This window comes from Eptatretus burgeri, chromosome 12 (assembly GCF_056783735.1).
Source record: "Eptatretus burgeri isolate ZD-2024b chromosome 12, Ebu_testis_v1, whole genome shotgun sequence".
NCBI classification, from domain to species: domain Eukaryota; kingdom Metazoa; phylum Chordata; class Myxini; order Myxiniformes; family Myxinidae; genus Eptatretus; species Eptatretus burgeri.
In genome coordinates, this window is record NC_140972.1 from 3,806,828 (window position 1) to 3,834,327 (window position 27,500).

At 42.8% G+C, this 27,500-nt stretch overlaps 1 protein-coding gene across 9 annotated transcripts in view; it reads left to right on the forward strand.

Moving 5' to 3' along the window:
* Positions 1 to 27,500, forward strand: part of LOC147015001 (protocadherin-10-like) — a 592,231-nt gene that overhangs the window by 435,935 nt on the left and 128,796 nt on the right. For 8 of the 9 annotated variants that reach the window (XM_085849272.1, XM_085849281.1, XM_085849273.1 and 5 more), the window contains one exon: positions 9,679 to 9,737. In XM_085849272.1, the coding sequence (XP_085705398.1) occupies positions 9,679 to 9,737 (59 nt within the window). The remainder of the gene's footprint in view (positions 1 to 9,678; positions 9,738 to 27,500) is intronic. The other variant, XM_085849275.1, reaches the window with a different exon arrangement.

Genomic DNA, 27,500 nt, shown 5'->3' on the forward strand with positions numbered 1-27,500 from the left:
CAGGTGATTCAGGAGGGTGATGGCTAGTGCTGATTATGTTTTGGTCAAAATCGGTCAAAGGTCAAGGTCACAGTGAGGTCAAATATTCGATTTTTGATGGTTTGGTACAGATAACTCGAGAACGGAAGAAGCTACCAATGTCAAATGACACCACGTGATTCAGGAGGGTGGTGGCTATGGCTGATTAGATTTTGGTCACAATCGGTCAAAGGTCAAGGTCACAGTGAGGTCAAACATCCAAAACATTCGATTTTTGATGGTTTGGTACAGAATCGTCGTAGAAACTTCTGGTTTGCGTCGCTACCTTCTCTGGAGACAGCTTTTGTTAGACAAGGTCAGAGGTCAAGTTGACGATTTCGTAGGTACCAGTCTCTGACTGCTTGTTTGTTTGTTTGTTTGTTTGTTGGCACGATAACTCGAGAACGGAAGAAGCTACCAATGTCAAATTACACTACGTGATTCAGGACGGTGATGGCTCGTGCTGATTAGATTTTGGTCAAAATCGGTCAAAGGTCAAGGTCACAGCAAGGTCAAATATTCAATTTTTGATGGTTTGGTACAGATAACTCGAGAACGGAAGAAGCTACCAATGTCAAATTACACTACGTGATTCAGGAGGGCGGTGGCGAGCGCTGATTAGATTTTGGTCAAAATCGGTCAAAGGTCAAGGTCACAGTGAGGTCAAACATAATTCCATAAATTCATGTGGAGAAATGGAGTATTTTTGCTTCGGTCGACATTACAAGTTCGTTTTAACCTCGATTTTAATTTTGTCTTTGGTTTTTGCGATCGCTTAGGACGCTTAAAACTCGGTTGTCGAAATTCTGGTAAAAATCGGATGTTTTGGAGACGTTTTAAGATTGTATAAAAAATATTTCACTCGCCACATCACAGCTCGTCACGTGGTGCAGCGCGCTCGAGCAGAGGCACGTTGATCACGTAAAGGTTTTCCGTGTGCGCGCTGATGGTGTTTTCGATAAAGATGGTGTTTAAAAAGTCATTTTTTATCCCAATAAAGGTTATCATCGCATGCCTGACTCGCTAAGCCGTCGGATTATGTAAAGATTGTTGGTGGATGGCTGAATATTACGGTTTTGTGACTTTGATAAAATAATATTAAATAACTGCGTGGAGAAATGGAGATTTTTGCTTCGGTCGACGTTACGATTTTTGATGGTTTGGTACAGAATCATCGTAGAAACTTCTGGTTTGCGTCGCTCCCTTCTCTCGAGACGGCTTTTATTAGACAAGGTCAGAGGTCAAGTTGACGGTTTCGTAAGTACCAGTCTATGACTGCTTGTTTTTACATCTATGGTACCAGATAATTCTGGCAGACATGGCCAAGCACTTGAGAAGGAATTAAGGCTTGAGAAACACTGAACCTTACATTTACCTGAATGATGGTGCACCTTGTGATGCGATGCTCTGCATGTGAAGTACCAATCCATCACAGCCTGTTGACATGTTCACATCCCTTGTGCTGTATTTGTATTTATCCATTGTCTCTGAATGTCCTGGCATTTTATGTAAAGTGAACTAATGTCTCCAAGTTTATTTTTCCTGCATGGGATTTATGTACCAAGCTCCTCCAAGTACTCGAAGTCACCGTATAAAATACTTTTTGGGAATAATAATAATCCTTACTAGAATTCACGGGCGTGTGTGCATGCGTGCATGCGTGCATGCGTGCATGCGTGCGTGCGTGTCACACTTTTCCTCAAACAGTTCTGGGCTGATGACATCCAGACTTGCTACTTAGGATCAGCATTACCCAATTAGTGTAGAGGGGTGTTTTTATCTTTGCCGGTGGTCTTGGGGTGGAAGGGGGGCAGGGAAGGGGATGCAAATTCTCGATGTGAGTATTGTGTAGCACTATTCCAGGTGGCCATGCAGTTCTGGATGATCCAAAACTGCAGGGTCTACCGGAGTGCTCAGTTCCTCAAAACCAACCACAGGCTTGTTGTAGCAACACTGAAGTTGCAGCTTAAAGCCTCGGCCTGATGTTGGAAAGCTCAAGGATGAAGGGTAGCTGAGGAGTTTGCGAACAGGCTGAGTGGACATTTGGGGGTTCTGGGTGCTTTGGGGAATCCTGAAGAGTTTGGAGTGCCTTCAAGACCACCGTCCTTGATGTTGCCAGTGGATGTCTTGGAACTCACCACAGGGCGAAGAAGAATTTTGTCTCAAGGGACACTGGATACCATTCACCAGAGTCGCAGGGCCAGGCTGTTCCATCCGCCAGGCAGAAAAGCTAAGCTGTTCAGGGAGCTGAGGCATAGAACTGTACGAGCACTAATGGTGGACAAGGAGGCCTATGTGCGAGGAATCTGTGAGGGGGTAGAGCATCACCTGTGGTCAAGTGATTCTCGTCCTGCTTACAGGGGAATTCACGCATTGCGTTCATCCAAGCCCATCCCTCGGTGTACTGCAGTTAGAGCAGAGGGTGGTGGGCCCTTGACAGAGGAGCCCGAAGTGAAGGTCCACTGGACCGGTTACAATGAGCGGCTGTACCAGGCTGATCCATCAGCTGTCGAGTTGGATGTCAGGGTGTTCCTGTCCCTCTTGCTGAACCTCCAATCAACTGTAATCCACTTTTGTTTGTGGATACACAGACTGCGGTGAACTGGTTTAAATTGGGTAAAGCTCCTGGGATATGTGGTATCCATGCTGAACTTCTCAAGGCTGGTGGAACTGCTGGACTCATGTCATTGCACGCTGTGCTCTGTCTGGAACACAGGCATCATCCCAACTGACTGGAAGAGGGGCCTTGTTGTCCATCTCTGAAAAGGGAAGGGTAACCGCAACAACTACTGAAGGGTGACCACCAAAACTGATCTGGTGCCACCAAAACTGATCGATCTGATGTCTCAACTCTACTCTGGGACCGAGAGTGCTGTGAGATATGGTGGTACCATCTCTGACTTATTTCCAGTTGTTACTGGAGTTAGTCAGGGGTGTGTACTGGCCCCCACACTTTTCAGCACTTGTCTGGACTGGATTCTAGGGAGGATGTCGGAAAGATCGAGCTGCGGTGCATCGTTTGGGAATGTCAAGATCTCTGACCTTGATTTCGCAGATGATGCAGTGATCTTTGCGGAGACTCTGGATATCCTTTTGGGGACCTTCGAGGTGCTGAATGAGGAGTCGGAGTCGCTGGGATTATGGGTTTCCTGGGTCAAAACTAAGATGCAGGCTTTCAATGACATCTTGGATGCTGCTGTTTTGTCTGTACCTGTTTGTGGTGAGGATGTTGAGGTTGCGGAGAGATTCACTTTCCTTGGCAGTGATATTCATGTCTCTGCTGGCTGTGAGTCAGTGGTCAACAGACGTCTGGGTTGGGCCTGGGGAGTCATGGATTCACTAGATAATGGGGTGTGGCACTATCAGTCCCTGTGCAGGAGGACAAAAGTCCGAGTCTTCAGGTCCTTGGTGCTACCAGTCTTGCTCTGTGGATGTGGGACTTGGACTCTGACGAGGAATCTGAGATGGAAACTTAATTCCTTTGGTACCAGGTCTCTTCGGAGAATCCTTGGCTATCGCTGGTTGGACTTTGTGTCCAACGAGCGGTTGCTGAGAGAGACTCAAGTGAGATTTGTTACCTGCATAGTCCGTGAGCGTCAGCTGCGGCTGTATGGACATGTGGCTCGTTTTCCTGACGCTGATACTGCTCACCAGATTCTCTCACAAGGGAGCCTCGTGAGTGGAGGTGGCCAATGGGCTGACCACATGCCTCGTGGTTGCAGCAGGTTGATCAGCATCTCAAGGAGATGGGGATGGGCCAGGCATCTGCCTGGCGGATGGTTAGATAAAGACCCCTGGAGTACCGGCTGAAAGTGGATGCAGTGACGCGCTGTTCTGAAGTATGCTCCCATACCTGACCTGACCTTTTATGACCCTTTTTAGACATTGTAAGTCCCTTGAAAAGCTTTAAAACATTTCCATCCTTTATACCCATTTGACCCTTGGTACTTTTGGAATATACCCTTTGGACCCATTAGACCCCACAGATCTTTAGACCTTCTTTAAACCTATTTAGACCCCCTATAGACCCTTTCGAACTTTACACCCATTAGACCTTTTTATTCATTTTATGACCCCTTTGTTCCTTAAAACCTTTTCAACACTTTCGACCACTTTATACCCTTCAACTGTTTACACCCCGTTTTAGGTCTAAAAGGGTTTAAGGGTCCTATTGCTGGACAAAAACTAATGGAACGTTTTTCATCAATTCAGGACCCCAAACTTTATTACCTAATGCACCCCAACTACGACCACCCTTCATCGGGAGCCGAGGATCTGTCCCACTTGGGACTATTCATTTTCTGTTGTTGTTAGTGTAGCAAACAGTAAATATTTTGAGATTACTCAATGTAAAATATTTGTATTTTAGTGGTGGGTTTTTTTGTCGGTGAAATTTGCCTTAAACAAGGCTGAGAGCCACTGAAAGTGAAGGGCTGCAGAGAAAAAGAAGAAGAGTAAAAACTTGCAAAACCTTCACCTTGTCCTGAAACAAGGAAACCTCTCCACAGGACCACTGTGCTGGAAGGTGGAAACTTGGCCAGGCAGAAAAAAAATTTCCTATCCCTAATGGGTGTTTTTTTAGGAGACACCATCTCCGTACTGGATGGCCATTGGCTCCCAAAGAAAGCTCATCCGCCCTTTGTCAGGTGTTGTTTTTAGTCCTGCAGGTGTCACAGTCACCCTCTCCATGAACAAAGCCAGTGAGGGGTGTCGCTTTAGTCGCCGACAACCAGACCATGCGGCAGGTAATATTGGGTTACATGTTACCAGTGGCAGTCTCAAAACACTTATCTGACAGATATGATAAAAATAAATAATAATAATAATAATAATAATAAGTGGTGCCAGGCACAACAAATCCCGCCCATTTAAGGCATAAAGTCTTCGGACCCTACCGATCTTCACAAATATGCATTTTTCACGATAGGAATGGGTAGGATTATAAGTGACAAATAGAATAAGGTTCACTATAAGCTTAGTTTGAAGTAAATCAGATCATTTTTGACGAAGTTATGAGCGAAAAACGATTTTGATATTTTCGTGACCTTGAACTTGACCTTTGATCCAATTGGACCCAAAAGTTAATGGGGTCGTCCAAGGTTCATTGCCCACCTGTGGATTAAATTTGATAGTGTTTGCTAAAGCCGTTTTGCCGTAAAGTTGCTAACAGACAGACAGACAAACAAACCGGACGATTACAATATCCCATCACTCCCTCCGGGCAATGCAGGGGCGGGATAATAACTAGGAGGACACTCGGTAGGACGCATACCTCGGCCATGTAATGCCTGATCCACGAGAACATATTGGGCCCAATACATTTTTGAAATATCATGTTATACAGGACTATATCATTTTTGGCCCGATCTCTCAATGGTGAAGTGTCACTTACAAAATGATCAGATCCGGATCCGGATCTTCACCAAAATCTATTGCATTCATCCTTGTCACACATCCATCCTGTCCACAAAATTTCATCCGTATCCGCCGACAACTTTTTGAGATATCCTGCACACAAACAGACAAACAAACAAGCAGTCATAGACTGGTACTTACGAAATCGTCAACTTGACCTCTGACCTTGTCTAATAAAAGCTGTCTCGGGAGAAGGTAGCGACGCAAACCAGAAGTTTCTACGATGATTCTGTACCAAACCATCAAAAATCGTAACGTCGACCGAAGCAAAAATCTCCATTTCTCCACGCAGTTATTTAATATTATTTTATCAAAGTCACAAAACCGTAATATTCAGCCATCCATCAACAATCTTTACATAATCCGACAGCTTAGCAAGTCAGGCATGCGATGATAACCTTTATTGGGATAAAAATGACTTTTTAAACACCATCTTTATCGAAAACACCATCAGCGCGCACACGGAAAACCTTTACGTGATCAACGACGCCTCTGCCCGAGCGCGCTGCACCACGTGACGAGCTGTGACGCGGCGAGTGAAATATTTTTTATGCAATCTTAAAACGTCTCCAAAACATCCGATTTTTACCAGAATTTCGACAACCGAGTTTTAAGCGTCCTAAGCGATCGCAAAAACCGAAGACAAAATTAAAATCGAAGTTAAAACGAACTCGTAATGTCGACCGAAGCAAAAATACTCCATTTCTCCACATGAATTTACGGAATTATGTTTGACCTCACTGTGACCTTGACCTTTGACCGATTTTGACCAAAGTCTAATCAGCGCTAGCCATCACCCTCCAGAATCACGTGGTTTAATTTGACATTGGTAGCTTCTTCCATTCTCGAGTTATCGTGCCAACAAACAAACACACAAACAAACACACAAGCAGTCATAGACTGGTACTTACGAAATCGTCAACTTGACCTCTGACCTTGTCTAATAAAAGCTGTCTCTCGAGAAGGTAGCGACGCAAACCAGAAGCTTCTACGATGATTCTGTACCAAACCATCAAAAATCGAATGTTTTGGATGTTTGACCTCAATGTGACCTTGACCTTTGACCGATTTTGACCAAAATCTAATCAGCCCTAGCCATCACCCTCCTGAATCACGTGGTGTCATTTAACATTGGTAGCTTCTTCCGTTCTCGAGTTATCTGTCCCAAACCATCAAAAATCGAATATTTGACCTCACTGTGACCTTGACCTTTGACCGATTTTGAGCAAAATCTAATCAGCACTAAACATCACCCTCCTGAATCACGGGGTGTAATTTGACATCGGTAGCTTCTTCCGTTCTCGAGTTATCGTGCCTACAAACAAACAAACAAGCAGTCATAGACTGGTACTTACGAAATCGTCAACTTGACCTCTGACCTTGTCTCATAAAAGCTCTCTCCAGAAAAGATAGCGACGCAAACCAGAAGTTTCTACGATGATTCTGTATCAAACCATCAAAAATCGTAACGTCGACCGAAGCAAAAATCTCCATTTCTCCACGCAATTATACCTTTACGTAACTCAACGACGCGTCTGCTCGAGCGCACTGCATCATGGGACGACCCGTGACGCGTCGGGTGAAATATTTTTTTATACAATCTTAAAACGTCTCCAAAACATCCGATTTTTACCAGAATTTCGACAACCGAGTTTTAAGAGTCCTTATCGATCGCAAAAACCGAAGACAAAATTAAAATCGAAGTTAAAGCGAACTCGTTACGTCGAGCGAAGCAAATATACTCCATTTCTCCACGCATTTATTTTATATTATTTTATCAAAGTCACAAAACCGTAATATTCAGCCATCCACCAACAATCTTTACATAATCCGACGGCTTAGCGAGTCAGGCATGCGACGATAACCTTTATTGGGATAAAAAATGATTTTAAACACCATCTTTATCGAAAACACCGTCAACACGCACACGCAAAACCTTAACGCGACTCAACGACTCGTCTGCTCGAGCGCACTGCATCATGGGACGACCTGTGACGCGTCGAGTGAAATATTTTTTATACAATCTTAAAACGTCTCCAAAACATCTGATTTTTACCAGAATTTCGACAACTGAGTTTTCACCGTCCTGAGCGATCACAAAAACCGAAGACAAAATTAAAATCGAAGTTAAAACGAACTCGTAACGTCGAGCGAAGCAAAAATACTCCATTTCTCCACGTGAATTTACGGAATTATGTTTGACCTCACTGTGACCTTGACCAATTTTGACCAAAATCTAAGCAGCACGAGCCATCACCCTCCTGAATCACGTCGTGTAATTTGACATTGGTAGCTTCTTCCGTTCTCGAGTTATCGTGCCTACAAACAAACAAACAAACAAACAAACCTACAGAAACGGAAGTCATCAATATACTTACGAAATCTTTAGATTTCTTCAGTAACAAACAGTCATAGACTGGTACTTACGAAATTGTCAACTTGACCTCTGACCTTGTCTAATAAAAGCTGTCTCCAGAGAAGGTAGCGACGCAAACCAGAAGTTTCTACGATGAATCTGTACCAAACCATCAAAAATCGAATGTTTTAGATGTTTGACCTCACTGTGACCTTGACCTTTGACCGATTTTGACCAAAATCTAATCAGCGCTAGCCATCGTCCTCCTGAATCACGTGGTGTAATTTGATATTGGTAGCTTCTTCCGTTCTCGAGTTATCATGCCTACAAACAACCACACAAACACACACACAACACACACACAAACAAATAACGGAAGTCATCAATATACTTACAAAATCTTTAGATTTCGTAAGTAACAAACAGACAGGGCTGAAAACAACCTCTTTCACTTTTGGTGGTGGAGGTAATAATAATTTATTATTACTTTTATTATCATTATTATTATTAATCAAAATTATTACCACAGTTATGCCTAATGTTTAAGAAGAATGGAGGAAATGATTGTTCGACTTGAGCTGTACTTGAGTTCGAGCAAGCCAAGAGTCAAAGTTCATGGTATTCCTGAAAAGTTTGATTTCCAACATCAAAGTTTCAGTCTTATCAACAACAATGCAAGTCCAAATTTGAGTTCAGTTATCTTTGCCTATAAAACACGAAAGCATTGTTGGTATCTAAAATATTTACTTTTGGCTAGCAGGATGGCCTCGAGGTAAGAGCAGATTAAAAAAAAAAAATCTAAATCTAATGGGACCATACTCAGTGCCAGAGCGTTGCTGGTACTTAAGCAGTCTCCTGGGCTATTGGGCACATTCCTGGACAGGTCGCCACTCCAACGCAGGACACTCGAATGGCTCGATCATCCCAACAAGTTGGAACTCATTTTGGCGACCTTGGAAGGATGACGGCCAGAGTCAACCCCACCTCGTATTAATTCAACAGCCGAGCAGGATTTGAAATCAGGACTCGAGGATCCCAAATCCGAAGAACAGATTAAAATGACCTTAAATGGTGCTTTATCTGCTTTGATTAAAAGAAAAAACGGACGTTTCGGCCCTTACCCTTCGTCAGAGCAAAAGATGGAACAATGGAGGCAGAGGTTCAAACAGGAAGACTGGCTCTTTGTTTGCTGAAATTAGCTATTATATTCTGGCCTCGAGGGATGCACATTCACCTCTGTCCTGTTTATCCTGGGTTTGAATCCTGACCCAGCTATAAACAATCACCCTGGTGTTTCGCAGGTAGGATGATTCATCATTGTGTGTGCCGTCCTTCAGATGGACGTAAAACTGGGTGTTCCTTATGTCTGCATTAGTTGGTGGAATTTAAAGATCCAACAGTGTTCTCCTTGAAGAGCGGACGAGCTATTGCCGGCACCCTAAACAAATTACAAATTCCTGCCATAACCTACAGGGGGCACTACATCAGCTACGTAGCCACACCCCTGCCACCTGTAGCCATTTGCTATATACAAAATAATAAAAAGAATACTTAACTTAATGGATCACAAGTAAAACCAATCCTTTTAACTCCATAATACGTATTTTAAAAGTGATGGTCGGACACTCAAAATAATTTTCTCGACCTGTTCCATTTGCTTCATTAGGTGATTTTTTTATTTTTATTTTTTTTTTGCTCTTTCGATTCTGGAATGGAATTGGTGATTATACATTCATTCACAAAATCAAAATGATGCATTCTGCCATGCCGAGTGAACTCTGAGGAATGAGCAATATCACTTCAAATGCTTTGAGACTTTTTTTTTTAATCACATTGAATTTTATGATGTGAATTTTTTTTTCTTTTTACAACTTTTTCTCTTTCCACAGAAGATACGTCACTTTTTAGACCCCAGCACATTTGGTTCCAGACAAGCACCCGTCAAGAGGTGAGCAGCTGGGATTGTGATGTGTGCTTTGAAAATCTGACATGCGAAGTTGGTTTCTGATCACAAAAAGTGTTTGTGTTTCAAATCCCATTCCATCTTGACTTTCATGTGGATAGTGTTTGGCTCTCAAAGTGGGACAGGAAAGGCACTCAGCCTGCGATCAGCATAAATAATGAGTACTCTCCGAATTATCCTGCCTCTGTATTTCTCATTCACCCAAAATGTTTGAGAATTTCACTTTATTAGCTACTTTTACAGATGAATGTTGCACAAATGTTTGCAAAGTATACCATCTTCGTCAAACATATGCAAAGAGCCGAGGAGGTTTTTAAAATTTATTATTGTTTCTCTTCAACCGCGTCAGGCCCATATACAATCCCTTTCTTTCTCAACAACCTGCACACTCACTATCTCAACCTAAATTCCTTTCCTCACTTCGCCCACATCCTCTCCAAATATACCCTTCCTCTTATTTCCTCTCCCCTTTTCCTCCTTATCTCAATTCTCTTTTCTTTTTCTTGACTTGCTCCCTCGTTTGGTGAAATGGCAATGGAGGAAATGCCGATGGCACCTTGTTTGCACAAACCTATAACGATAACACACACATCACTTTTGTTTCCTCGATTTATTTCATTTTCCTTTTCCACTTCAACAAAATTGCTTTTCCCCCCGTTGCCAAATGCCAAAAAACGAATGTGCCGGTGATCTGAAACCTGCTCATGGTGGCCCCGCTCTTACTAATCTTATCAGAGCAATGCCGAGTGATGAACGGTGGTTATGAATGCGTAGATGAGTACCTGGGCAGTCTAGTAGAACCCTTTTATGGAGGAAATGCCGTCAGAATGCCAGCAAGTTGAATGAGATATTCAATCAATGGCATCCACATCTACTTGTTGCCTTGCAAGCAATGTCTTGGTTCATCAAAGGCTGAGCCTACTGACTATAAATGTTGTTCAGAGATGGCAATGGCAATGCTATAGAACCCGCAAGTATGTCAAAAGACATGATGAGGATAACTGAAAGTATCGCCTGGGTCAAATGTGCTACCTGCGCACATGGTATTAAAAAAAAAAATGCAAATTTTAATTTGTCTCTTTTCTAGGTGGATTTCACCAACATCTCTCTCCAGACGTTCCATAATTGATTTAATGTAGCTCATCTACACAGGCCCTATCAGCTTGTTGCCACCGATAGCATTTACACAGGCAAGTAAAACTGTCATGGTGTAAATGTCTCATGTGATGAACCAGGACAGGCAGACCAATTGTGATGCTTCTAATAAGCCCGGTTCCAACCTGGGCTTCATAGACGTCAGAAAAAAAAAATATCTGGATAGTCATACTTCCCAGGAGCACGTGAACTTTGGTGAAAGGTCACTTCAGTGAAATAACTGGAATAATCATAATCAGGGAATGTGATTCTATATTGTGACATCATTCCGCTGATCACTAATCCATTTGTACTTCTTGTGGAGAATGTTTAGTTGCTGAACATTACACATCAAATACAGACAATAGCTGCACTGTGTAGAGCCAGTGATTTTCCACATGGAAAACGTGTAAAACGGGCAGAATTCACAGAATTCACCACCCGGAGCCAGTCACTGTGACGTGAAAGGTAAAACTGAATCTGAGATGGAAAAAAACAGAATGTAATAAATTACCAGAAAAAGTGGACATTAGGTAAAATTACAATTACAATATTCACGATAGTGTGCGTGCGTGCGTGCGTGCGTGCGCGCGTGCACAATGTAATAAATAATGATCAAATTACAGAACGCTTTGATCATTGACCCTGACAAATTGGCAGTATCGCGGGCCGCATTTTAATGTAAACTTAATGTGGTACCGCGGGCCGCATAAATCCGTTTAAGGGGCCGCATGTGGCCTGTGGGCCACAAGTTGGAGACCCCTGTTCTGGATAATAAATGGAACCTCAAATCACCACAAAATCCTTCACACCCTGAGACAACATAGTTTGACCTGTGCCAATGTCAAAGTTCAAACAACATGCGATTAAGTCAACTAATCAACTTTTAATTGCAGTCAGACATGAGATGTCATTTGTGGACAGATATCGTTACATCATATAATCCATTGCTTAGAATAATTAAGCATTAAAATCAATAGTTTGTGCAGTTATTACAGTGATTGTTGTGTTTTCGTGCAAGTAATATATATGTCGTCATTGGGGGGAATCTTTTATTTTTTTTTTTTTTTTTGTATACCTTGGTCGAGGCTCGTATGAGAGCTAACACACAACTCACAGCAAGGAGGCATGAGACAAGAGGGGTGGGAGTGGAAGAGACAAGACAGTGGGGAACAGACACATTAGGTGAACTGTGGAAGGGAGAGGGATGGGGTGTGGTACATGGGGTATACAAAATGGACATTACAGGGACTTTCAGGAAGGAAAGCAGGGGAATTGAAGGAAGTGGGCTTGGGTGGATTATCGGGGGTAGAAAAGATTGAGGATTTGGATGGGGGAAGGTAAGAGGTGGTGGTGAACAGCTGTTTTGAAAGCCTGGAGGGACAGAATGGGAAAGAATAGAGTGAGGAAGTTTATTCCAAAGGCAGGAAAAAAGAGGAATGAAAGAGTGAAGATGAGCAGTGATTCGTGATTTTGGTAGTTTTACCAGAAGGGGGTTGTTGGCGGAGCTTGAGCGCCCTGTGGAAATGTGGTAGGGACAAATCGCAGAGAGAGCAGGGGGGGTAAGGCTGGAGAGGAGTCGGTAGAAGACAGAAAGACCACCGATCTACCAGCGGTGATTGAGTGAGAGGCCCAAAGACTCAGCTTCATTGCGGGAGATGCCGATGATCTTAAATGCCCTGGTTTCGACAGCGTGAAGCCGAGAAAGGTGGGAGGCACCAGCCCAGAGGGGAGAGCAGTACTCCATCAGGCTACGGACAAAAGCTTTGTAAGTGGTCAGGAGCTCAAGAGGGCCGAGGAAGGACTTTGCACGACGGAGGATTCCTAGTCGGCGACTGGCTTTTGAGGCGAGGTTGGAAATGTGACTTTCCCAGGAAAGGTCATGGCAGATAGTGAGACCCACAAGCTTGAAAGAAAAGACTTCTTCCAGAGGATTGTTGAGAAAGTGGATGGGGGGGTTTTCTAAACGGTCCTTTCGAAGAGACATAGTGAGAGTGTGAGATTTGTCTGGATTGAAAGACATGTTCCACGTGTTGGACCAGTTTGTGATTTTATCCAGATCTGCAGTGAGCGAAGAAGCTGCTGCTTGCCGGTCTGAGGGATGACAGATGGTACGGCAGAGGGTGGAGTCGTCGGCAAAGAGAAATAGAGGATTTTCCAGAGAGTCGGAGAGATCATTGATGAAAACCAGAAAAAGAACAGGGCCCAGAACGCTACCTTGAGGAACTCCAGCCTGCACAGGAAGAGGGGATGAAAGAACTCCATTTAGGGCCACACTTTACTGCGACAGGAGAGGAAGTCTGCGAGCCATGAGTGGAGATGGCCTTGAATACCATGGGAAGAGAGTTTGGTGAGTAGTGCAGGGTGCCAGACTGTGTCAAAAGCACGTGATATGTCCAGGGATACGGCTCGGATTTCCTGTCTGGCATTGAGGACCTCCATCCATTGATGGGAGAGCAGAAGCAGCATATCCAGGGTAGAGTGACCTTGTCTGAAACCAAATTGATGACTGGAAATCAAGCCATTGGAGAAGAGGAAGGATTTCATGTCTGAAGCGATGATGGATTCCATAACCTTGCTGATGATTGGGAGAAGGCTGATTGGTCTGTAGTTACAGGGATCTGTTTTTGCACCTTTTTTATGCAGGGCAGTGATGTTAGCAGATTTCCAAGCAGATGGCAGATGACCTCGAGCAAATGAGAGGGTGAATAGAACAGAGAGAGGGTGAGTAAGAGCAGAAGAGCAGACTTTGAGGACACGTGGGCTGATGCCGTCTGGACCGGTTGCAGAATCTGACTCGAGGTTTGAAAGCAAGCTCTCCACCTTGTCAGGAGAAAAGGATACAGAGTCCAGGGACAGTTGGGTGCGACTGGGTAAAGTGGGTAGAGATAGTGATGGGTTTAGGACACAAGATTTAGCTGCAAACACCAAGTTTAGACATTCAGCTTTATCACGTGTGGAATCAGCAGTGCGGCCATTTGAGGTAAGGGAGGGGATGGAGGGGGAACATACACCAGAAACAGATTTGATTAAACGCCACCAGGATTTTGAGGAGGGAGAGAGGTTTGAGAGTTCAGACTTGAGATGAGAAAGATGTTGTTTTCTGGCTCTCCTGAGGGTAGATACACACTTGGTCCGAGCTTTGTGGAAAGAACTGAGATTGCCCTCAGTTGGGTTTGCTTTCCTGAAGCAAAGGCAAGTTGTTTCAGGACAACTGCCTCGCCACAAGCTTCAGTAAACCAAGGGTGGGAGGAAGGGTAAGACAACTGAACACGAGAGGGGATAAATCTGTGCATTAAGGAGAGCAAGTTTCTTTCAAAGAATTCCCAGGATGAGTTGATGTTTGAGAAAGTAGTGATAGGAGACCAGTCTGTAAGTTTGATGGCTGCTCGGAGACCCTGCCAGTCGGCTTGATTGAAATGCCAGACTCGACGGCGGTATTATATCTATTACTGATGCATTGTTGGGAAGGGAGTAACATTGAGGAAAGTGGATTTAGTAGAATGGGTCAAAAAAGGGAAAGGTTTGTTGGTTTGAGCAGAAACAAAGTTGAGGTCACTGGAGTAATAAATAAATCCATCTATTTTTGCTTCCCTCATACTTGCAGGCAAAGATGGCCTGTCCCTCCATTTTGTCCTTTCTGTGATGTCGAATTTCGAGAGTTGATTGTTACAACTGGCATTGACAATGACCTTATTAATGTGCAGTATCCTTCTTTGTTTTAATCCAAAACAAAGATCGATCACACTTAGACAAAGAAGACAGAAAGATGACATTTCACTCATGTAGAAAATAAATTCACAAATAACTTAAATGTGAGTTACAACACATTATCATTAATTGTGCTTCAGGAGATCTTATCACTTGATCAAGCATAACGTCGATCACATGTTTGAGAGCATCAAACACTACCACCCCTCACTCCTTGATAATCACTGGCTACACCTTTGGCAGCCACACATTAATTAAGCTGTTCATTGCCCATGACAACATAAACATCACTCAATAGTAGAGATATCAAACATATAACTGTAAAACGATAGCCATTCATTTGCATTAACTCTTGCCAGATAGGCTTTGAACCTATTCCTTAGTCAATGACCCTGTATAACCAAGGGTTAAAGTCTTTGTACATTGATTATTTTTGTCCCATTAAAGAGTTCAGATGAGACTCCTCACAAGCTCATGACTTCTTAAATATAATAAATGATGGTTTTATTAAACCTGATCGATGTTGCCAAACAAGAAAGAAACTCTTCAACTTGGAGCACCTTTTGATGTTTCTGCCTTAATGGCCTTCACCTGTACTTTTCCTTTGTAATTTTTATTCGTATTTCTCTTATTTGTATGAGAATATCATTACCTCAAAGGAATGTGAAAGATTGGTATAACAAACTTTTATTTGTGAAAAAAGAAACCCTACAATTTCCTGCTTGCTGCAAATTGGATGTTTGAGTCACAATTGCGAGCTCTGTAACAAGAAAGGTATGACATGCACCAATGGTGGCTGAGATAAAAGAAGCCAAGCTCAGTTTTAGCTCATGAAGTAGGCGATGACTTCATTATCTGCTTGTTGAAGATGTCCGAGCTCTATTCCAGTTTCCCATGCTAATTGCGGTTGGTGCATTCAGCACTCGCTGCGACAGAAATGGCAAGTTGTTATTACCTCTACCACCACAGATGGATAGAGGTTATTTACCTCTGTTTGTCTGTGTTTTTTGTGAGCATGATATCTCAAAAAGTTACAGATGGATTCGGACGAAATTTGGTGGACAGGTTAGGAATGAGACAGGACAAATTGATTCGACGTCGATGAAGATCCAGATCCAGATATGAGAATTTCTTTATGTGATTCTTCACCATTGAGAGATAGGGCTAAAAACGATATGTAGCACGATATCTCAAAGTGTTGTGGACAGATTATGACAAAACTTGGTGGACAAGTTGGGTGAGCGACAAGAACAAGCCAATTCGATTCTGATTCAGGTCTGGATGCAGATCCAGCCCATCAGTGGGATCCAAAATTATATGTAAAACATTCAGCCTGGTGGATGTATATGCTCTACCGTGTGTTGTTTTAGTTGTTTTTTAGTAAAAGGCTGATCTTACCGTATAGAATCTGATCTTACCGTATCTTATCGTATTGTAAAAGGCTGATCTTACCATATAGAATCTGATCTTACCGTATCTTATCGTATTGTAAAAGGCTGATCTTACCGCATATAATTTCATCCAGGATTGTGATATGTGCATGAGTTGGTGTGTTCAATATTGCTTAAGCTACGTTACAGTAGTGTTAGTTCCAGATGAGCCAGTAATTGCATTGGTTTTATTTATTTAATAAGCTTGTTCTCAGGCTGGGGTCGGTAACCTTTCAGAAATGGTGTGTCAAGAGTTAACTTATTCACTCTTATTTATGAATCTGTATGCCGTTGGTACATTCTTCGCGTCAATAATAGTCCTACTTACATTTTTGCAGCTTCATTAATGAATGAATTAAAAGGCTGATCTTACCGTATAGAATGATCCTTGCCCTTGCTGAGTTCTCCTGACTTCTTATGTGAAGATATCTGTTCACAGAGGTATCCCAATGCTGAGAGCAGTGAAAATGCAACCTTATTCAAAATATCAAATTTCACAGACAGGAACTTCCAACAGGTCAGGATAGAGACCCCGTGATCTCACTCAGTCGTCTCGAGTGTGCGTTGCAGATCACTAAACCTTGAGGCTGATAAGTCTTGAGCATTGTAACCCAATGAGCTGCATTTCAAAATCCTCAACACCGATCATCCACTGAAACCTGTCAAATCCATTTTGCTGGTGTCAAAGTTGTCTGTGTTCATTAGAAAGGAAAACATCGGGCCATAACGTAGGAAATCTTGAAATCTGACAGAAAATTCTGTTCTTGCATGTTCATGAGTTCTTGCACCTACATTCCAATCTCGGCAACACTGACGGTGCGATGTGTCGATAGTTCTTTACGATGTTGGAAATGGCACAAGGTCAATGTGTCAATGTCCTGAGAGAAAAAAATGGCAAGTTTCACAAAAAAATCCCTTCAATGTTTCAAAAAGACCCATAGCAGTTTGGCCTGCACACTGCGGACAAAGGTCGAGTTCATTTAACCTTTGTCTGCAGTGTGCAGATGGCAAGTCGAGTTAGATACATTCGGGTCATGATCAGTGGGACTTATCACATGATTTCCCATGAATCAAGATTGGCTGGCCCCACGAAAAGTATTGCAGTAAATAAACCAATTGAATCGTTTTTCTTTCCACATCAAAGAGCTTTCATTGAGTTGTATAACTTAGGCTTTAAATTATGCTACCCGATGGAAGTTCTTGTTTTTATTTTATTTTAGAGATTGACAAAGTAGTTGAGCATAGTTTTTAACCGGGTTTTCAAAAAACACTTACTTTCTTCCCCGTTAATTTGACTTTTATTGCACATGCTACTCAAAATCATCTTGCGTGCCAATCATGGCACACGTGCCATATGTTGCTGACCCTTCTTCTAAGGTATAGTCATTTTGATGGCAAGTCGAGCATTGCATTTTGATTTTTACTTTTTTATCCTGGGATTTGATTAGGCAGTGCAGCTAACGATTGGTAGAGAACAGATGGTTGGGAAATGAGCCAAAAAAGAGAAAGTCAATCGGGGAAACAAGGACAGTAGAGGAAGATTTCAAATGGTGTGATAAATGTTTTATGTGGGCAGTATCTCAGCCAAAAAACGATAATGGATGAATTTTATTATTACTTTTGATACATCTATTTGTTGTTTACTTACTTATTTTTATGAATCACACGTGCATGACTCATTTGATCACATGACAAACTTTCATGGTCAGAGCTTTGCTCTAATTTGAATTTTAATTTCATGTGCAATGCATTGTGATAGATGAAGAAACTCTCGAATGATGCAATAGTGGTTGGGATGAGGTATAGAAGATCATGTACCTCTTGAACATACATATACATACACACACACATACACACATACACACACATCACCTCCAACGTGCAGGCCATGGCTCGGCGACTCTATCATACAGACAAAGATTTGTATGGTCAACATCAGTTGAACATCAAACGTAGCTACCTGTACGGATTTCAGGCTGACTTGCCCTCATCATGATGGCATTCCGATAAATATCTAACCAATGATGACCATATGTATGTATGTATGTATATATGTGTATATATATATATATATATATATATATATATATATATATATATATATATATACCGGGCGTAGTGGCGTGCGCCTCTAATCCGGCTACTCGGAGGCTTGGGTTGGAGGATCGCTTGAGGACGGGGCATCTGCTCTGCGCTGGGCCGCGCTTTGAGAGGGTGTCGGGCAGCCCGGAATCATGGCGAAACCCAATCCATATCCTTGTGTCATAAGAGGCGACCAGGGTTGCGTCAGGAAGGGCATCCGGCGTAAAACCTGAGCCAAATCAGAATGTGGATCATAACGGATGATCCGCTGTGGCGACCCCTCACGGGAGCAGCCGAAATTAGAAGAAGAAGAAGATTATATATATATATATATATATATATATATATATATATATATATATATATATATATATTTCCAGCAATCTGTGTGTGTGTCTGTCTGTATGTGACCGCCGTTTCTCGACGACCGCCGGTCCGATCTGATTGAAACTTCCCAGGAATATTGCCGGGGACCCACGGATGTGCCTTTTCAAGGTTTGATATTAATCGGACGAGCGGTTCCCAGGTTACGGCCATTTTATTGCTTTTTTCAGTGTTGGAAAGGTGTATATATCGCAGCTGAAGTGTCGTTCCACCTTATCATGCCATTTTTTCCCAAAGATATCTCAGAATAATGATAACATATTAATAAAAATTGCCAAAAGGTGACAAAGTGTGACTTCTTTAAGGTCACACTGAGGTGAACAGAGCTGCTATCCACCAGGAGCGACTCCTTGAGGAATATCTGCCTACGAGAGATTCCGATGAGAATCGTTCTACAGAGTAACCATGAAAAATATGCTTTTGCCTCATAACGTCACCAAATGACGTCATAATGTCTCAAGCTTTACATATCTAGAAAGCACTCATCGAGGTGTTCAATTTGAGGGACTACACGATATGGTTCCTAAAACTTGAAAATTTGACCTTGGGGTCAAATATGTTTGACCTGAGGCGCTAACCATGAAGGTCAAGGCCAATCGCCACCAAAAATTAATCAGCTGAGCGTCAGACCATGAACTATATTCCCATGAAGTTTGAAGACGATCCGATCAAAATTACTCAAAAAATAAGGGTTTCGTCGACTCCCTTGATTTGCGCCAAAGTGACCTTGACCTTTGACCTTGACCTTCAAAATTTTGTGCACTGAAAGGGACCTCTATAGGCCTCTGATATGCGAAGTTACAAAAATTTCCGATGATAACTGTGCTCTGCAGAATTTTTTATACGTGATTACAGACAAACAAACAAAAAAAAAAAAAAAAAAAAAAACATACAAGCTGACTAACATATCTTGCAAAACTTCGTTTTGGCAAGATAATAATAATAATAGCACAATAATTGGCAGTAATAAAAAGAATAACGTGATACAATGACCAATCTCTGTCAACCAATAATGACCTATATATTGTCTGTCAACCAATAATGACCATTTACGTCTGTCAACCAATGACAGGACACGGTGCTATGGCGTCACGAATGACGTCACAATTAATGTTTTGTTTTTCTTTGCACGATTGACGTCACAATTCTTCTTCTTCTTCGTTTGGTATGACGTCACAATCGACCCTGGGGACCTGAGTATGTGCCTTTTCAAGGTTTGATGTCGTTCTTCATCCGTTTCAGCTGTTTCCCAAGTGTTTCCCAAGGTTTGAAAGCTGTTTTTTTCCCAAGGTTTGAATTAATTGTTGTGCTTGGTAGACATTTGTGAATACATTTACAGAGAGAGGGGCGAGAGGGGGCGTCGCAATTCGGGAGAGAGGAGGGGGCGAGAGAGGGGCACGGGAGAGTGGGGGAGAGAGAGGGGGACGGGAGAGTAGGGGAGAGAGAGGAGAGAGGGGGGGAGAGGAGGGGCGAGAGAAGGGGGAGAGAGAGGGGCGTCACAATTCTTCTTCTTCTTCGTTTGATATGATGTCACAATTGACGCTGGGGACCTAAGTATGTTTCCCAGGTGTTTCCCAAGTTATGGCCATTTATGATACTGTTGGTCCAATCTAATTGAAGCAATGCCCCAATCCAATCGTCATTTACGAGAGCGAAGGAACGAAGCTGCACATACTGGCACGCACCAACGGGCCTGCACCTACGGGCCCGCACTCGTGTATATGTGTATATATATATATATATATATATATATATATATATATATATATATATATATATATATATATATATATATATATATATATATATATATATATATATACAGAGACAGAGATACCGAGAGACCACAAGGGGAAAACCAGAGATGTCAGGATAAGTCAATTTTGAAGAAACTGAAAAACACAGTTTCAAGACTTTGGTGGACTGTTTAATAACTGTCATATAGATTTCTTTTCCAGTAAAAGGAAGAGTGATCATTGGCCGATCAAATTAAGCATGTAGCATTTGCCAAGCTTCTGTGTTATTTAATTTAAGAGCAAAGAACGAATCAATGTTGCAAACTGACATCACTGGTTATTCCCTTGTTTAATAATTGCCATGCAATTTTAATCCAGGATGTGTAGCAAATTCATGCTTGTTGGTTATTAGCATACATTACATGACTTTGGTGATCACAGATAATTTTTTTCAACATTAAACGGTCATTGTTTTTTTGTTTGATTGGTGTTCAACGCCATACTCAAGGGTATTTCGCTTATATGATGACGGATTCTCCATTTCTTACTCCGTACTACTTAATATGATGGAAAACCGGGAGAAAACCAAGGATAAACCACCCCCGCGATTGCCGAAGTCACCTCATGTGACTCCCTCATATACCTAAGCAGGTTGATTGGGCAGTGGGTACATCGAATGAGGATGGGTACTCAGACGCGCTAACCATTAAGCCACGGCGTGGGTTCCATAAAAGTCACAATAAAGGTTTGACCAGGCTTGAACCATGATATGCACCAACTACGGAGCCCATGATTTAACCAAATAGGCCATTGTAGTGCTCAGAGTTTATGCTGTGATAGTTTTACAACCTTTTATAACTAAGTTTCTCAACTCTGAATATTATGGTGGAACAGTTTACATGAATGAAAGGGAGATAACCAGGAGTAAAGTACTGACAACTCTGGGTTTCTACTTGTTCAGCTTTGACAACACTTGTTTTTTCATTGCACGGCTAAACTTTATTCCATATAAATTATGTGACACCCCTGGTTATTTGTTAAAGTAATATTGTGAGAGGAAACCTTATGTTGCCAACTATTGGCAGGTGCAATAACCCTGAAATTTATAAAAAGTGACCTCTCTGGTTTTCCCCTTGTGGTCTTCATGTGTACACGACCAGTCAAAAGTTTTAGAACACCCCCATTTTTCCAGTTATTATTGAAATTTAAGCAGTTTAATGATTCAATGTACCCTGAAATTAAAGCATAGAACAAATAAACAATTGCAAATAAAGAAATCATGGAATCGTTTTGTTCAACAAAATTTAATCTAAATTTTTGACTCGTCATAGCAGCCACCTTTTGTAGATATAACAGCCGAACATACTCGTGGCATTCTTTCTACAATGAAAATCAAATATTGTTCGGAAAGTTTTTCCCAACACTGTTGCAGAAGTTCCCACACATGTGTTGCACTTGTAGGTTGCTTTGCTTTCACCCTTCTGTCCAGTTCATCCCAAAACAGCTCGATGGGATTTAAGTCTGGAGACTGTGCTGGCCATTCCATGATTTGAAGCCTACCGTCTTGTTATTTTCTTATAAGGTCGTTCTGACATAGCCGGGAGGTATGTTTTGGGTGGTTATCTCGCTGTAGGATGAACTCCTGACCAACTCGGTGTAGATGTATTGCATGGCGCTGCAAAATGCTGTGATAACCCTTTTGGTTCAGGGTGCCAGTCACTCTGTGCAAGTCGCCGACTCAGGACCCAGCAAAAGAGCCCCAGATCATCACGCTTCCTTCTCCATGTTTGACAGTTGATGTCACCCACTGAGGAACCATCCTTTCGCCTACTCGACGGCATACAAAAACCCTCCGTTATGAAACAAAGATTTCAAATTTTGATTCATCGGTCCATAAGACCTTCTTCCAGTTTTCAGTAGTCCACTGGTGGTGCTTCATGGCCCAGGCAAGCCTCTTTTTCTTATTTTGTCATCTTCGCAATGGCTTCCTTACTACCACTCGACCTGTCAAACCTGCAGCTCGAAGTCTTCTCTTCACAGTTGAAACTGAGACTTCCTTATTCGACCAGTGTTAAGCTGTGCTTGAAGCTGCTGTCCTGTGAACCGCCTATCACACAAGCTGTTGACTCTCAGAAACTTGTTTTCTGATTGTGTTGTGGCTTTGGGTCTGCCAGACCTCTTCCTGTCAGAGTTTCCTCCAGTTTCCAAGTGCCTTTTGATGGTGTAGGAAACTGTACTCACTGATACCTTGGCTTGCTTTGCAATTTCACTGAAGGAAACACCTTCACTTTTCAGGGTTATAATGGTCTGTCTGTCTTCCTTTGTTAATTGTCTTTTTCTCACCATTATGATAGCAATATACTACTTCCTGCAGTGCACTATTGTCCAAATAATGCTTCAGAGGGTGTCGCAACACAGTCTGTTCCAACACTGCTTTTATACAGACAGAGGGTTTGTAACTAATCAACAAAAGTTGGGACACCTGCAGGTATTGTTCGCATCAACTTTCAAGGCTTAATTTACTTCCATTGCTGCGGAACAGCTGCAGTTGCTAACCTATTACTTGTTCCCTGAAAAGGTCCTTTTTTAACAATTCTGAAATTTACATTATTTTTCAGTTTTTGTTAACCTAAACTTTCTTTTTAACCTCTGGCAGTTTACAGTTTAGCTTTGTACCATTTCAGGTTATTCACTGGACTTGGACTGCTTAAATTTCAGTCAAAACTGGAAAAATGGGTGTGTTCTAAAACTTTTGACCGGTAGTGTATATACTGATAACCAAAAGATGTGTGCATGCTTACACATGCGACCAGAAGTGGTTTGCTACAAATGGCTGTGTGTGATGAACCGGGCCTCTTGGCTTGAGAAGGCTTGCGGACCGCAAGTGAAATGTTTCCTGAGGACGATGTATTGTCCCAACCAAATCAATGTAATGTCTATATATATATATATATATATATATATATATATATATATATATATATATATATATATATATATATATATATATATATATATATATATATATATGCAGTGCATACATATATACACTAATTGGATATGCTTACACATTGTGTAAGCATACTGTTGTGTCCAGGGGGTTTAACCCCTACCTGGATGGATGGCCAAACTTCTCCCTTGGAGGCCTACAGCCAAGACTCATGGAGATTAATGTGCGCGCGTATGCAAAAACAGCCAAGTGATGTGTCAGAATAGCACAAATACATGGACACAAGCAAATCGAAATATATAAATAATCATTTAATAACAATAATCAAACATGCACAATGACGATAATTCAAATTATAATCATGGAAGAAAAACGTGAGGTAAATTAAACTCTAAGTCGAGGCGCCTCGACACACGGACTTGAATACAGACAAGAGGACAGATAAAAATAATTCCTTCTTTATTTCGGCACTTAGCTTTGGGTCTTGGCGTGATCGTCTTTATAGATCGTGGCGATCGGACCGCTTCAGCGTGCGGGTTACCGTGCTCAAAATGTCCCCGAGCGGTTCATCAGGCAGTGTGGAGATGGCACTCGACGTCACAGCTCACGAACTGCGCTGTAGTTTATTCTCCAGAGTAAATATGCCGATGTTCCTCTCCCACACTCGGTCTGTTCAAAACAATGGTCCACAGGATGAGACAGTCTCTGAGGCCCTGTGAGGAAGCCAACGAGGCATGCTCTCCTTCCCTCCTTAGAATCGTACACATTTCATGGCTCAACCGAACCGTCAACGGCCAACGTCCTGCTCAGCATACGAGCCAAATTCACCAGCACGAACATGAGAATTGTGTAACCTTTGTCGTGCCGAGATCAAAAGCGAGATCCTCCGTGTCCTCAAAGTCCCTATGACCACGTGTCCTTCCTCCTTAACTATTTGCCTCCAATGCCCTCTTCCTCTTGATGCGCCTCGCGTAACGCCCATCAATCATTCCTCAGGGGCGTGACTTCGCCTGTTACCCTTTGAAGGCGGGGCTTTCTGCCCACTTGTAGTTGTTTTCGGGGCGTGTTCCCCACCTTTATTGCCGATCTTGAAATATAAAAACATAGGGAAATGTCACACAGGGGTGATTATATACTGGGGAAATGATCTTTAATTCCTATCGAATTAGCATGGCACCTCTGGAATTGCAGGCCGTCGCACACGAATAACTTTGTGACGCGGCAGGTCGCTAATTGACTGTGAACACCAATAACTCGACCATGTGACTTAGGGTCCTTCTAATGAATACAGTTTACCTAATGGTCATATGATCTAATTACCAGGGGACACACCCTCGGAATGCTTTCTTCAAACCGGATCAGATGCAGCCGAGCGTAACTGCCCAAGGATGTACCGGCAAGAAAAACATTGTTGGGGGATAACATCCCAGCTAGGCGAGGATATGGACCATGCTGGACCAATGAAGGAAAATATGAAAACGAGCTGGGAACATTTCTACACAAACCATTTATTTACATTGAAGCGAGGAAAGGTATGTGGCACAGTGAATGGGTTTATCATTATGTACAGCAGAGATAGCAAGGAATTCGTGGGCTGTGACAAAAGGCAAGCAATGTACAAAAGCAGACACAGAGCACACTTATCCTGTTAGAACTTCTACAATCTCAACTTATGCTATGACAGTTGCCATCACATGCACACACACAAATCTGAGGACGATAAGATAGCCAGAAAGAAAAAGAGCAGATGCTGACTAACAGCCTTGCAATACCTGGTGCGGTCGGCCAACCAACGCAACCTAGTACGCTTCGGGGGAGGTAGGAGGGAGAAATACTAGTGTCTAAGTTGTGGGAATTGGAGGTGTGATGGGGGGGTGTGGTGTTGTGCCAGAGGAAACTGTGATTGCGAATCAGTAGGATGCTCTTTTGTATATCCAAAGGGGATGAGATAGAGGGGTGGAGAGAAGATATGTGAGGTAAAAGATGCCTAGCCTATTCGTGCATAGGTCTGTGAGTGTAGCGTGTACCTCCGTGGGACGCTCCGCTTGAGCGTTCCCACCTCAAGAGTTGGTGCGTTATCTCCTGTTTAGTCACTTTGCCAGGACTCGTGGAAACGTGTGCTCTGCACTGGTCCCAAAAGAACGTCTGTCGCACACCAACCACGAGTGTAGGTCCAGCGATGGGCAGACAACGAGGAGCAGTGAAGAAGAGGGTGAAGGAGAGGGCGAGGCAGACGGGCGAAAAAGAGGGCGGACGGCTCCACAATCCAACTTTTATAAGCCCCGGGCGAAGGGTGGGGTGATGACAAGAAGCGACCCGAATCCCGCTTCTCTATTGGGCCACAGCGGTCCGAGCCACGCCCTGCCAGGCTCCTGGGGCCAGAAGCGGTCTCATTCGCACATCCAGCGCGACACGGCCTGGAGCTCAGTGCAGAACTCCCGGTCTTCCCGCGACCTCCCCCACCCCCTCACCGCCTGTCCTGCCGCGTTTTGGCGACTGGACGAAGGTCGTATCAATCCCGCATGCCCATTCGGGGAACCCCCTGCGAGATGCGATTGGTGCTGTTAACGTCCACTGCTTGTCCCCACATCACGCAGTCCGAGTACCTTGAGCCGTGCAGCACGCCTCTGTTTAGTGGCGAATTGTATCGATACAGAGGTACAAGGAGGTGCGGGAATATTTTTACCTAGTGCGGGAGGTGTTGGTGGTCGAGGTGGTGAGTGTTTGAGCGAGAGGTGAGCAAGGTGAGATGCCATTGGCGCGCGCTTGCCCAATAAGCGATGAAACCGATCCGGCAGCTGAGGGTGTGTGTAGCATTGGGATTCTCATGCATGCACTACATGTGAACATCTTTATAGCTGTGGAGGAACTTTGGGAAGGGTTTGAAACAGCAAAGTGCGTACCTTGTGTAGGCCTTCTTGAGTTGCTTTATGCAGCTTCTTCGGCTCGAGGAGTGTGGGAGGTGTCGATTATTTACATCATCCTAGCCACCTGGGTTTAGTTGATTAGGTGAGAACTGATTGGCTATTTCCTCTGATTGGCTAAATGTGATTGGCATTCACAAGTGAGAGATGTGGGTGGGTCTTTATTATTTATATATTGACTGCTTTTGACATTTGCACTTGTTACATGCTTGAAAGCCTCATTGGTATACATTGCTGTCTGCGCTGTCGCTGATGATTCGCAAACAATTATTTGCTTCTAATTATCGCTTATAAGCGATGAAACCAGTCTGGCAGCTGAGGGGGTGTGTAGTATTGGGATTCTCATGTGTGTACTGTGTGTGAACGTCTTTATAGCTGTGGAGGAACTTTGGGAAGAGTTTGAAACAGCAAAGCATCATCATCCTCGCCACCTGGGTTTATTTGATTCGGTGAGAGGTGATTGGTTATTCCCTCCATTCATTGGTGAGAGATGTGGGTGGGTCTTTATTATTTATGTTATATATATATATATATATATATATATATATATATATATATATATATATATATATATATATATATATCTATTATAATACCAAGCTTGCACACTAAAAACTCGGCTCGCCGTCACACGATCCCTATGAAATTGCTGTGGCACTTAGCGGACATGCCGACGATGTTTGGGAAGTCTTGGCGTTCCATAGTACCACTTGCATTTTGCACAATGCGTATTTTTGTCATTCCCCGTCTACTGTCTGTCGTCTGCTTCCAGCTATGTTGTACTGCTATCCCGTGCATGTGCACGGGTATCGCTAGTATAATATATATATATATATATATATATATATATATATATATATATATATATATATATATATATATATATATATATATATATATACTGTATAACACACACACACAAACACACACACATTACACATACCGGGTGTTTCAAAAAGAGTGATGTAACTCTAAATGTTTATTTGCAAACAAACAGAAATCTCAGGAACATGAACCAAGCATTTCTTGAAAGCTTGACATGGTATTTTCTATCACTGATTGTGATTGTGGTAAGTCACTGCTACGGTTAGTGAGAGCCCAAGGTCTGAAATTGGCATTTACCCAAAATCCTTGTAATTCACGTTCTCGATGTGTGTCCCTCTGCGGTTCAGACAGGCATTGATCCTGACTCCAAAGTTCTGTCCAACTTTCCTTCAGGTCTCATGTGACACCTCCTGCTTCAGATCATTCAGTATGACAGGGTTATTGGTGTAGACTGTAGATGGAGCCCTTGGCAGCCCCCCAGAACCAGTAGTCTGGAGGGTTCAAGTCTGAGCTATGGGGTGCCCAGTCATGAGTGGTACCCAGGGCAATGAGGCGGTTTCTGAAGAGCTGCT